The sequence below is a fragment of the Pseudochaenichthys georgianus genome, chromosome 13, assembly GCF_902827115.2.
Source record: "Pseudochaenichthys georgianus chromosome 13, fPseGeo1.2, whole genome shotgun sequence".
NCBI classification, from domain to species: Eukaryota; Metazoa; Chordata; class Actinopteri; order Perciformes; family Channichthyidae; genus Pseudochaenichthys; species Pseudochaenichthys georgianus.
Window position 1 is genome coordinate 40,513,326 of NC_047515.1, and position 11,767 is coordinate 40,525,092.

Sequence of the window (11,767 nt, forward strand, 5' to 3'; positions counted from 1 at the left end):
ATGGAAAAACTTCCTTCAACAGCTTAGTTGGAATTGGGTCTAACATACACGTTGATGGTTTAGAAGAGAGAATCATTGAATGTAATTGTTCAAGGTTAATGGCTGAAAAGCATTCTAGTTTACTATCTAGTGTAATATTAGAACTTACGATTCCGGGAGCTGTTGATAACACTATACTGGTCGAAGGCAAGAGGTCATTAATTTTGTTTCTAAGAGTAACAATTTTATCGTTAAAAAAGCACATAAAATCATTACTACTGAGTGCTAAGGGAATAGAAGGCTCAATCGAGCTGTGGCTCTCTGTCAGCCTGGCTACAGTGCTGAAAAGAAATCTTGCATTATTCTTATTCTCATCTATTAATGAAGAGTAGTAGGCTGCTCTCGCTTTACGCAGTGCTTTCTTATATTCATTGAGAGTAATATGCCAAATTAAACGAGATTCTTCAAGTTTAGTGGAACGCCATATCCTTTCAAGTTGTCTAGACTTTTGCTTTATTTTGCGGGTTTCGGCATTATGCCATGGAGCTAATCTATGTTGTTTTATTTTCTTCTTTTTCAAAGGAGCAACAGAATCTAATTTTATTCGCAGCGCATCTATAGCACTATCAACAACATGATCAATTTGGGGTGGTGTACATTTTGTATAAGTTTCCTCCCTTACATGCTATCGAGTTAAGTATTGGTGGAATCTCTTCCTTAAATTTGGCTATAGCACTAACAGATAGGTTTCTGCTGCAAGAGCTTTTGACTAATGCTTTGTAGTCTAGTAACAGTACTTCAAAAGTTACTAAGAAATGGTCGGATAAAGCAGGATTATGCGGTTCGACTAATAGTTGCTCAATTTCAATACCATAAGTCAGAACAAGGTCGAGAGTGTGATTATAACAGTGGGTTGGTTTATTTACACTCTGACAGAAACCAACAGAATCTAATATAGAGTTAAATGCAACAGTAAGGCTATTTTTATCATCGTCAACATGAATATTAAAGTCAATAAAACATGTTGCACTACTTTAGTTTATGTCACAGCTAGGTTCAATACTCGATTCTGATTGATCCATTTGGAAATTGCAGAGGTTGTTAAAGGAATGGTCCACTCATTAGATAATTAATCAAAACTTCAGTATTTAGTGAAACGTTATGTTTAAACCATACCCTGAAGAAATCAGTGATATTCCCCGGTATGTATATTCCGTCTGGCCGCCGCCATGTTTGCCATTTTCAGTAGTCACGTGATGGTCGTGACGTCATCCATGCGTTCACTTTGTCAACACGGAAACATTGTGGAGTATTTCAGTTCGGACTCGTCAGCAGAGGAACAAGTTTTGACCAATGTGAAGAGATTGGATGGGGGAATTCAGCCATACATATCAGTATGACAATACGACACCCACTGTCCTTAGACCCTCACATCGTACAAGGAAAAACTTCTGAAGAAAACCCACAGTTTAAAGGGAACATGGGAGAAACCTCAGGGAGAGCAGCAGAGGAGGGATCCCTCTCCCAGGACGGACAGACGTGCAATAGATGCCGTGTGTAAATTGAAAAGATAATACATTTGCAACATAGGTAGTCCAGATGTTTGGAAATGCATGTGTGTATAATGGGAAGATGATATAAGATACTATATGTATGCATGTAGTACCACCCTTGCTAGCGATTCCCTCTCTAGTTTAGCATACTCAGCTTCGTTGTCCCTGGCCATAGAATCACGATTTTATGGGGCCGGAAAAAACTGGGGTAAAATACACACTAGCCGGTACTACGCTATATGGAAAGGCCACCAAAAACTGTCCTGGCCTGGACGCTAAAGGACGTTAAAACGGGGCTAGCCGCTGCAATGGAAATGCGCTATAACATACCTTATTCTTACTCCGAGCACTACTTCTGCTCCTCCGTCGCTTCACACTTGCAGAGGGCGATTTCTCAACTGGCCGAACTGGTGTCCTGGTCGGTGATGACACCAGAAAGACCGATGGTACTGCATCTCCATTGAGTAATGGTTGTTCTTTAAATCCCATGTTATGTTTGATCATACTCTCAGAGTAGGCGTCCGGAAATTTGAAATGTTCGCTGCATACATGAGCATACATGAGCCTGTGAAGCCACATTTCGCTAGCCACTGCCTCCGAATGTACTTCTTATGCTTACCTTTTGGCAACAGATGGAACCGAGCATTCCGTGGATTGTTCCTATCAGAATTGTGGCAATATTTCGCGATACAGTGAGGCATATTTGAAGAGAGAAACTACAGTAAATAACATGGAGATCAACGTGTCTTCGAAAACCAAACGCATGGATTACGTCACGTCCGGAAAATGGCGGCGCCCACAGTGTTGATGTTATTTCGGTATATAATCAGCTTAAAATCACTGATAATGTCATCGGATTAAAAAAAAAGAAAGAGAGACTGGCAGAGACTGGTCTGTTTTATCGGATGATAATTATTTAAAAATGAGTGTCATGAGCATACCATTCCTTTAAGGCTAAAGATCTTGGAGATAGGAGAGACGATGTTAATTCCAAAATACCTCATTCCATTTGTTTTCCTAATAAAGGGGGTGTTCATTAGGTTGTGCTTATATGCTTATATGAGTTAAGTGGGATTGCTTCACTCTTGTTCCAATTTATCTTATATCCAGAGAAGCTGCCAAATAAATGTATCATATCAAGAACTGCGGGTATAGAGAGTGCTGGCTTGCTCAAAGTAAGAAGTATATCGTCAGCGTACATATTTAATTTGAAGTCGTGTCCATGAATGTTCACACCATGTATGTCACCATTAGAGCGAATTGCACAGGTTCTCGTGCCATAATAAAAAGTAGGGGACCAACTGGACACCCTTGCCTCACGCCACGGTGTAGGGGAAAGGTTTTGAGATTAATGCATTAGTTCTAACAGAAGAGAAGGGAGCGCTATACAAAGCCTTTACCCAGCTAATCAACTTGGGCCCAAAGCCACATTTTTTGAGCGTGTAAAATAGATATGCCCATTCTATTTGGTCCGAAGCTTTCTCAGCATCTAGTGATGCTGCAATCATTGGTAAATTGCTGGAGCTTGCTTCTAGGATAATCTGAAAAACCCTCATGTTATTTGAAGACTGGCGGCCTGGAATGAAACCTACTTGGTCTAGATGCACTATAGATGGAACCGCCTTCTCCAAACGGAGTGCCAGTATCTTGGCTAGAATCTTGTAGTCACAGTTTAAAAGGCTTAAAGGGCGGCGGGTACCCATGTGCATCTTGATTAACTCGAAAGGTCTTGATTTTTACCCCCATCAATTGTTTATTATAATATCTACAATGAATGGTTTGCATTAGTGTGAAGGAAATATGTTGGTATTATGTTAGCATTCTTTATAAAACAATTACAAATATATAATGTGGAAACAAATGTTTATTAAAATCACCTCATGGCAGGTCAGTGAAAATAGGTCAATGTCAACAAAATAATGATCATCCACTTGTTCAAACATTAATGACAGTGAGATAAAGTGGCCTCAATGAGGCAGTTCATCAGGTGATATGATAACAGACTTACCAGAAACCAAATTAAGATGGCTATAACATATATATTCTCCCTTTGCTTCCTCACTAAATGAAGTATAGTTACAAAGTCTTTCAAAGCGATTTCAACATGATGGGAACATGCAGAAAGAAATATTACAGGAAGATTTAAAAAGTAGAGATCATAATACTAATATTGTCTCCTTCAAAGTAGCAATATATAACATTCAATTTGAACTTATCTTCATAAAGTATCGATTGTTGATTGAAATCTGTATATGCCTCGTTTAGATTGGTTCCCTGAACGCATCGCTTCACAATGCACTTCTGTCTGTTACCTGGTCGCAGACAGAAAATATGTTATCAACATTTTGGTTTCACATTTTGTTTGGAAGAAACGCAGTGGACCTTTTTATTGGGTACTCGTAGCACCTGAAACCAAGTCATACAAACATATGATTTACCCCACCACTGTCACTTCCAGTCCCTACATTTGAAGGAGGCCATATAGGACCAGACCCGGCGTCAGAACAAATCTATATGATTTTCATGGGAGGGCACACAAAACCGCCATGTGCCGCGGGCCGAGATTTTGTTTTGGGGGTGCTGTGGGGTAGCTTGGCGTTTCATAGAGGGTGCTCAAACATTTAGGGTTTCCCATTAAGGTACCGGTGCTACAGTGGAATGTTCTATTGCAACACTCCCCACACAAATACACAGTGTACCCGCGACTGTTACAATGAAGGCTCGATAATCAGCTCACGGCATATAGGTGTAAGCAGGGGTAAAGTGCTACTTTCTTTAAGTTGGGGGGGGACCTAATCTCCTCTAGGGGGGTCAGGGGGCATGCTCCCCCGGGAAGATTTTTTATTTTAATATTGAAGTTAAAAGCATCAATCTGGTGCACTTTGAGAGCAACATGAAGAGACCTGGATACATCTCTCACCCAGATGAAACACAACTGTAAACATATTGACTTTTACTTTATGGATATTTCACAAATCACTCCCCTTTTAAACTGTATTCTTGTTTTACTGTTATATAGTATTTCATACCTGTTTTTTATGTATTACTCTTATATTACTATCTGACATCACATACATCGTAGCCTTAAAGTTCACAGTTTATTTATAGTTAAAACAATGAAAATATTTTTTAATTTTATAAATAAAATAAAACGTGTTTATTGGGGAGGGCAGGAATGTCAAATGGGAGGTGTGACGGCCCCTAGGCCTTAGACTCAGGTCCCTGGTTAGCCACTCCCCAATCAGGAGAGATTGCGGACACCTGATTTGGGTTGACTGCTCAGCTACAAGTATGGGTGCCTGAGCAGGCTCTCTCTCCTCTTGGGTTGCTTGGCTCTACTGGACCTTGTTTTGTTTGTTCTTTCTTTATATACTGATGCATGTTCACACTACACACATTACTGATTAACTGACTTCAAAGTTAACTTAGTTTCTTTAAATAAATGCACTTCAATTGGATGAATCAAGTGTGGTCTCCTTCCTTTGTCCGTCCTTGAGCCAGGGCGTGACATGGGGGCTCGTCTAAAGTCAAAAGTCAAATTCTGACATACATTTTGTTGGTATGAATTTTCTGTCGTAATTTAGGTTGGAGTATCACACATGGAAGTAGTTGTTTTGGAGAGCTTTATAATAATCTAGTTTAGGCCGGTTTTCTTTGAGGTAAATATGCTCAAATGTTTGGTGTGGCATGTGACCGGTGTTCTCCTCTGGGAGGCCAAGCAGCAGGTTCTAATAGAGGGTCTGCTGTGGGAGGTTGGGTTTAGTGTGACAGAGAAAGTGGCCAGAGCAGTTGTCTCGGGATCAGGTCCATGGTTTCTTGTGGGGTCGCTGTGTATAATAATACATTTTATTTCGAGGCGCCTTTCAGGACACCCAAGGTTGCCTTACAGTGCATTTAAAAGTTAAAACAGCTAAAACAAAAACGGAACACAAATTAATCGAACCGACAAGGCAATACAGCAGCATAAAGCATAAAACAGGCAAGACAAGAGAGTGGAGTGACGGAGTGAGAGGGGGATCTGTGATAGCAGGTTGAATGTGTCTTAGAGTGAGGAGGCCAGTTTAAAAGAATGTCGTGATGGAGTCAGACTGTTTGATGTGTGGAGGCAGAGAGTTCCAGAGCCTGGGCGCGGTGCAGCTAAAAGCCCTGGCTCCCATGGTGCTAAGGCGGGAGGTGGGGACAGTCAGCAGTCCGGCTGAGGATGAGCGCAGGGAGCGGGGGGGGGTGTATTCCTGGAGGAGGTTTGAGAGATAGGTGGGGGTGAGGTTGTTGAGGGCTTTGTCTGTAAGCAGAAGGTTTTTGTAGTCAATCCGGTGCTGAACAGGGAGCCAGTGAAGTTGGATGAGGATGGGGGTGATGTGCAACATACAGTTGCCTTCCAGTACCACTGGGTTTCAGTGAATAAATACCCGCCATAGGTATCTGCACGAAGACTAGGTACGAGTTTAGTCAGATAAGGGACATACTGTAATGAGTTAGTTGAGCATGGGGAGTCACCAGTTGTTGTTGCATAGTGTAAAGGTTTGGTGTATGTTACCTCAATGTGGTTATCTAGGTTGCTAGATGTTTGCGGTTTGATATGGCTAACATTGTGGAAGATTTTGTTCAGTGTCCCTCGGATGAGTTGTTGGAGCAAAGGAGCAGTTGGTGAAGATTGCTCATTAGTACTCTGTTGATTCCAAACAAAGGAAAGCCTGAAAAGTGTTATCAAGGCTCATTTGCTAGACTGTGCGCTACTGATGGACAGGGGAGGTAAGAGCATGGTCACTAAGTCTGTGTCTGGCTTAACATTTGTTGATTCTTGAAAAAGAGGTGGAACAAATCAAATGAGACTGGATTTGGAACTGCAACAATCGGCTTTGATCAGGGCAGGTAGAAGGTCTGCATCGGCTTTGATTGGGGCAGGTAGAAGGTCTGCATCGGCTTTGATTGGGGCAGGTAGAAGGTCTGCATCTGCTTTGATTAGGGCAGGTAGAAGGTCTGCATTGGCTTTGATCAGGGCAGGTAGAAGGTCTGCATTGGTTTTGATTAGCGCAGGTAGAAGGTCTGCATCGGCTTTGATTAGCGCAGGTAGAAGGTCTGCATCGGCTTTGATTAGGGCAGGTAGAAGGTCTGCATCGGCTTTGATTGGGGCAGGTAGAATGTCTGCATCGGCTTTGATTAGGGCAGGTAGAAGGTCTGCATCGGCTTTGATTAGGGCAGGTAGAAGGTCTGCATCGGCTTTGATTGGGGCAGGTAGAATGTCTGCATCGGCTTTGATTAGGGCAGGTAGAAGGTCTGCATCGGCTTTGATTGGGGCAGGTAGAAGATCTGCATCGGCTTTGATTGGGGCAGGTAGAAGGTCTGCATCGGCTTTGATTGGGGCAGGTAGAAGGTCTGCATCGGCTTTGATTAGGGCAGGTAGAAGGTCTGCATCGGCTTTGATTAGGGCAGGTAGAAGGTCTGCATCGGCTTTGATTGGGGCAGGTAGAAGGTCTGCATCGGCTTTGATTGGCGCAGGTAGAAGGTCTGCATCGGCTTTGATTGGGGCAGGTAGAAGGTCTGCATCGGCTTTGATTGGGGCAGGTAGAAGGTCTGCATCGGCTTTGATTGGGGCAGGTAGAAGGTCTGCATCGGCTTTGATTGGGGCAGGTAGAAGGTCTGCATCGGCTTTGATTGGGGCAGGTAGAAGGTCTGCATCGGCTTTGATTGGGGCAGGTAGAAGGTCTGCATCGGCTTTGATTGGGGCAGGTAGAAGGTCTGCATCGGCTTTGATTAGCGCAGGTAGAAGGTCTGCATCGGCTTTGATCGGGGCAGGTAGAAGGTCTGCATCGGCTTTGATCAGGGCAGGTAGAAGATCTGCATCGGCTTTGATTAGGGCAGGTAGAAGGTCTGCATCGGCTTTGATTGGGGCAGGTAGAAGGTCTGCATCGGCTTTGATTAGCGCAGGTAGAAGGTCTGCATCGGCTTTGATTAGGGCAGGTAGAAGGTCTGCATCGGCTTTGAATGAGGAACTTGTAAGTTCATGCTTTGATGTTGCAAGTCATTTACTGTTGTTGCCAAAGTTTAATGAAAATGATATAGACACTTTTTTTGTCTGATTGAGCGTGTTGCTGACTCAAGGGGCTGGCCTGATGAGGACAGAACGAACGTTAATGTTGCAGTGTGTGTTTACAGGTAAAGCACAAGAAGCCGACTCCGCTTTATCTTCCGACGCCTGTAGAGAGTACGATACGGTGAAATCGTCTGTTTTGAAGGCTTATGAGTTGGTGCCTGAAGCATACCGCCAACGTTTTAGAGACAGGCGAAAGAGTGGTAACAAAACACATGTGTAAAAATATTGGATCAGTTATGTGATCATTCTGGAGCAGTTGAAACAGTCGGTCCCTGAGAACATTGCAACCTATATTAATGAACATAAAGTCACATGTCCTAGGGAGGCAGCAGTACTGGCTAATGAGTATGTGTTCAATCTCAATCTCAATCTTTATTTATTTATATAGCACATTTAAAACAACCTTCGGCTGACCAAAGTGCTGTACAGGGCAGGCAGTAACTACAATAGTGAATAACCCAATGGGAGTACGATAATAAAAACAATATTTAAAAACATAATAAAAAGCACAATAACTAGAAACATATAAAAAATAAATAAATAAAAAACACATACAAATATAAAAATGTAATGCTCAACTAGTATTAAAAGCCATGTGTTGACGCACAGGCGCATCTTTGGTGAGCGCTATGAAAGGAATGAATCTCAGAAAGCAGGATCTTTGTCCCCAAAGGTTGCACAGCATCCTAATGGCACTAGCAATGCACATGTGTGTCATTATATCCATCAACAGGGTCATTGGAAACGAGAATGTCCTTTGCTAGAGGGGAAAAGCAATTGATATCTCAGAGGTTGAGTGCTTCGTTTATGTCTGACGGTTTTGTAACCCTAGTTGGAAGTGACAAGGAAGTTCAAGTCAGGATTTTGAGGGACTCGGGAGCTTTGAATACTTTGGTGAGGGAGGCCATCTTGCCTTTCTTTTGTGAGGGAGTCCATCTTGCCTTTCTTTTGTGAGGGAGGCCATCTTGCCTTTCTTTTGTGAGGAAGGCCATCTTGCCTTTCTTTTGTGAGGGAGGCCATCTTGCCTTTCTTTTGTGAGGGAGGCCATCTTGCCTTTCTTTTGTGAGGGAGGCCATCTTGCCTTTCTTTTGTGAGGGAGGCCATCTTGCCTTTTTCTCCAGATTCAGACATGGGGCGCTGTGTTCCAGTCAGAGGGATTGGTCACAGGGTTAGGGTTAGGTGAGCCTGAGCATAAACTGTTTCTGTCCTGTGATTGGGTCCAGAGAGAAGTGGAGGTTGGTGTTCGTCCAGAGTTGCCCGTGACTCGAGTGGACATCATTTTGGGAAATGACCTGGCAGGTGGTCGTGTTTGGCCAGATCAGGCAAAGCCATTCAGGGGTAACAAAATAAACATTGCAGGAAAGAGTTTTCAAGTTCGAGGCGAGGACTGGTTTTGTCCGGATAAGTGTGGAATGATTACATTACATTGCATTTAGCCGTCACCTTTATCCAAAGCGACTTACAATAAGTGCGTTCGACCAACAAGATACAAACTTGAAGAAGAATGATGAACTTTGCTAGAAGAAGCAGTTGTTACAGATGTGGCAGGAAGAAACCCATGAGGGCACAGATGATGAAAGCTGGAGGAACAGATAGTGGTAAAACTCTGGCTGGGAGGAGCAGGGGTCTCTTCAGTGTAAATGATTGGAAGTGCAAAACATGTCAATCGGGCTAGAAGGTCAGAGTGCAACATTTGTAACCCACGGAAGTATGTGAAAGAGAGCTACAGTAACCTCTTTGGGTAAGATGGGGCAGGCAAGCGGCGCTTCGTCCCATTCTTCTTGAAGTTTGAGGCGTACAGGCATTCCCGGTTTCGTCCACTAAGCAGCAGTAGTTGCTTTTCCTGGGGGTAGGCTGCAACGATTGCGGGTTTTGTGCACATTTCGGTAGTCACCTCATGTACCTTTTGTCATAGTTCCTTCTTTGCCTAGTATCACTTTTGATAGGCTTATAATGCCGTTTTGATGTGCTCTTAAACGTGCTACTTGGATTTATGAATTGGAAGAAAATGTTGTGTCTAATGTTCTTGTTTTGTTTCAGGGTCTGAGGTGATACCTCATTCTTAAGGGGGGAGGTGTGACGGCCCCTAGGCCTTACGGCCCGTCTACACTACAGGCATAAAACAATCTTGAAGCTGGGCGTGTCTGAGGCTTGGCGATTTCTCGCGCCCAAGGCAACCAACAATCAATCAGGAATCTCCCGCCCGCCCCCGGCATACAAAGCAATAACAATGTTAAAACGAAGTAAACTGGATGTAAAATCCCCAAACAGGCGAAAACCTACCAGTTCCACCCACTGTCTCTGCCACCTCCCTCCATGCCTCGCTCCTCCGGTTTGTATCCCGGTAGATGAACAAAGACTGATGATACAGCACCGGGTGATTCACTACCGCTCCCTTTTTTTGAATATGAGGAAATGACCTGCGTAGTCTCTCCCAGCATACACGTGGTTTGATTGGCTAGCGCTTGTACTGTCAGATTTGCATACGCGGGATTTGATTGGCTGATAGATGCTCGTGATGCTTGCAAAGCCATGCCATGCTCCCCACAATGCAGTTCGGCGAAGTTTACAAATCTTCTACGTCACCCCATTCAAATGAATGGGCGAAGCGTTGAAAGCATTTTTCGATGCCTGTAGTGTAGACGGGCCGTTAGACTCAGGTCCCTGGTTAGCCACTCCCCAAATCAGGAGAGATTGCGGACACCTGATTTAGGTTGACTGCTCAGCTACACGTATGGGTGCCTGAGCAGTCAGTCTCTCTCTCCTCTTGGGTGGCTTGGCTCTACTGGACCTTGGTTTGTTTGTTTTTGCTTTATATACTGATGCATGTGCTCATACCCACACACTACACACATTACTGATTAACTGACTTCAGAGTTGTCTTTTTCAGGAAATGAAAGCTAGGCAGGCTATATAAACCCGGTGCAGCTCAAGGCTCATCAGTTCTTACTTATACACTACACACTATATCAAGTCATGGGGCTGTGTGAGTATCACTTTACATTTCATCGAGTTTTTACTTTGTACATTCTATTTTTAATTACAAAAAATAATAATGATAGTTACTTTAGCAAAGGTATCGATTAAGCCCGATGTTAATGTTGATTTCGATATTCATCTTGTGTTTCAGTAACTGCAGCTTTAGTTGTCGGTGGAGCAGGTAAGACGTTTACATCTGATTGTAAACACTCTTTAGATTAGATACTCTTTATTGAGCCCAATTTTAAAGTTTACTGTTTCTGACTCACTATTCATTTTGGAGCGGCCAAACAAAGTGGCATTAACAACGTTTCCTCTGCAGCTGGAGCTGTCGTCGCTGCTCCTTTTGCTCTGACCGCTGTAGGGTTCACCACCATCGGGATCACCGCAGGCTCCTATGCTGCCGCCTGGATGTCAGCTGCTGCAGTGGCTAACGCGGGAGCTGTGGCAGGCGGAAGTGCAGTGGCTGGTTTGCAGGCAGCAGGTAAAGATCACTTTTATGTTCTGCATTTTAATCTTTTGGTTAAACTAATGATAATATGGTAATATCAGTTGTCAGTGTCTGCATAGTTGATATTAAACCTTTGATCCTTGCTGTAGGTGCAGTCGGTCTGCCAGCAGTTGCCTCTGCAGGTGTGGCTGGCGTCGGAGCAACCATTGGATTGATAACGGCAATCCTTATCTGAGAAATCATGAAGGAAAAGGATGAATATGTGTACTTTGCCAATGAAGGAGGAAAGTGCAATTGACAGCACTTTTGTCATCTCATACAACATGTTTTGTTTAATAAATCGGTCTTCTATTAAACATACTTGTTCATTGTGTCGCCTGTGCATCTTTCCATTCTTTGTTATGTCCAAGAGAAAGGACTAAAATAGTTCACTGGTTTATTAACTTTTTTTTTTTAATTAGCAATTTTTTCTTGCCACAGTTAAGTCGGGCTGTAAGATGTTACTTAGCTGATGATGAGGAAATGAAAGTGTATTTATATCGCACCTTTCAACACAAGTCAATTCAAAGTGCTTTACAAAGAATTAAAGACATTAAAATAGAAACACATTTTAAAATGGCATAACTGAATGCTGCTTCTCCATGTTCTGACTCTGGGGACAGAAAGCTGACCAGTCCTAGAAGACCTGAGAGTGGTTCATAAACAAAGATA

At 43.1% G+C, this 11,767-nt stretch overlaps 1 protein-coding gene across 1 annotated transcript; it reads left to right on the top strand.

Annotated features, from left to right (window-relative positions):
- The first annotated feature begins 10,508 nt into the window (after window positions 1-10,508).
- On the top strand, window positions 10,509-11,427 carry LOC117456884 (interferon alpha-inducible protein 27-like protein 2A). Its single transcript, XM_034096737.2, has 4 exons — window positions 10,509-10,612; window positions 10,757-10,786; window positions 10,928-11,089; window positions 11,206-11,427. The coding sequence occupies exons 1-4, from the start codon at window positions 10,603-10,605 to the stop codon at window positions 11,289-11,291; spliced, it is 288 nt and encodes a 95-aa protein (XP_033952628.1). The 5' UTR covers window positions 10,509-10,602; the 3' UTR covers window positions 11,292-11,427.
- Window positions 11,428-11,767: the final 340 nt, after the last annotated feature.

Bases quoted from the DNA above. Each gene is read 5' to 3' on its own strand.
- LOC117456884 (XM_034096737.2), top strand. The intron at 10,787-10,927 runs GTAAGACGTTTA...TTTCCTCTGCAG, and splicing joins TTTAGTTGTCGGTGGAGCAG to CTGGAGCTGTCGTCGCTGCT. The intron at 11,090-11,205 runs GTAAAGATCACT...TCCTTGCTGTAG, and splicing joins GGCTGGTTTGCAGGCAGCAG to GTGCAGTCGGTCTGCCAGCA.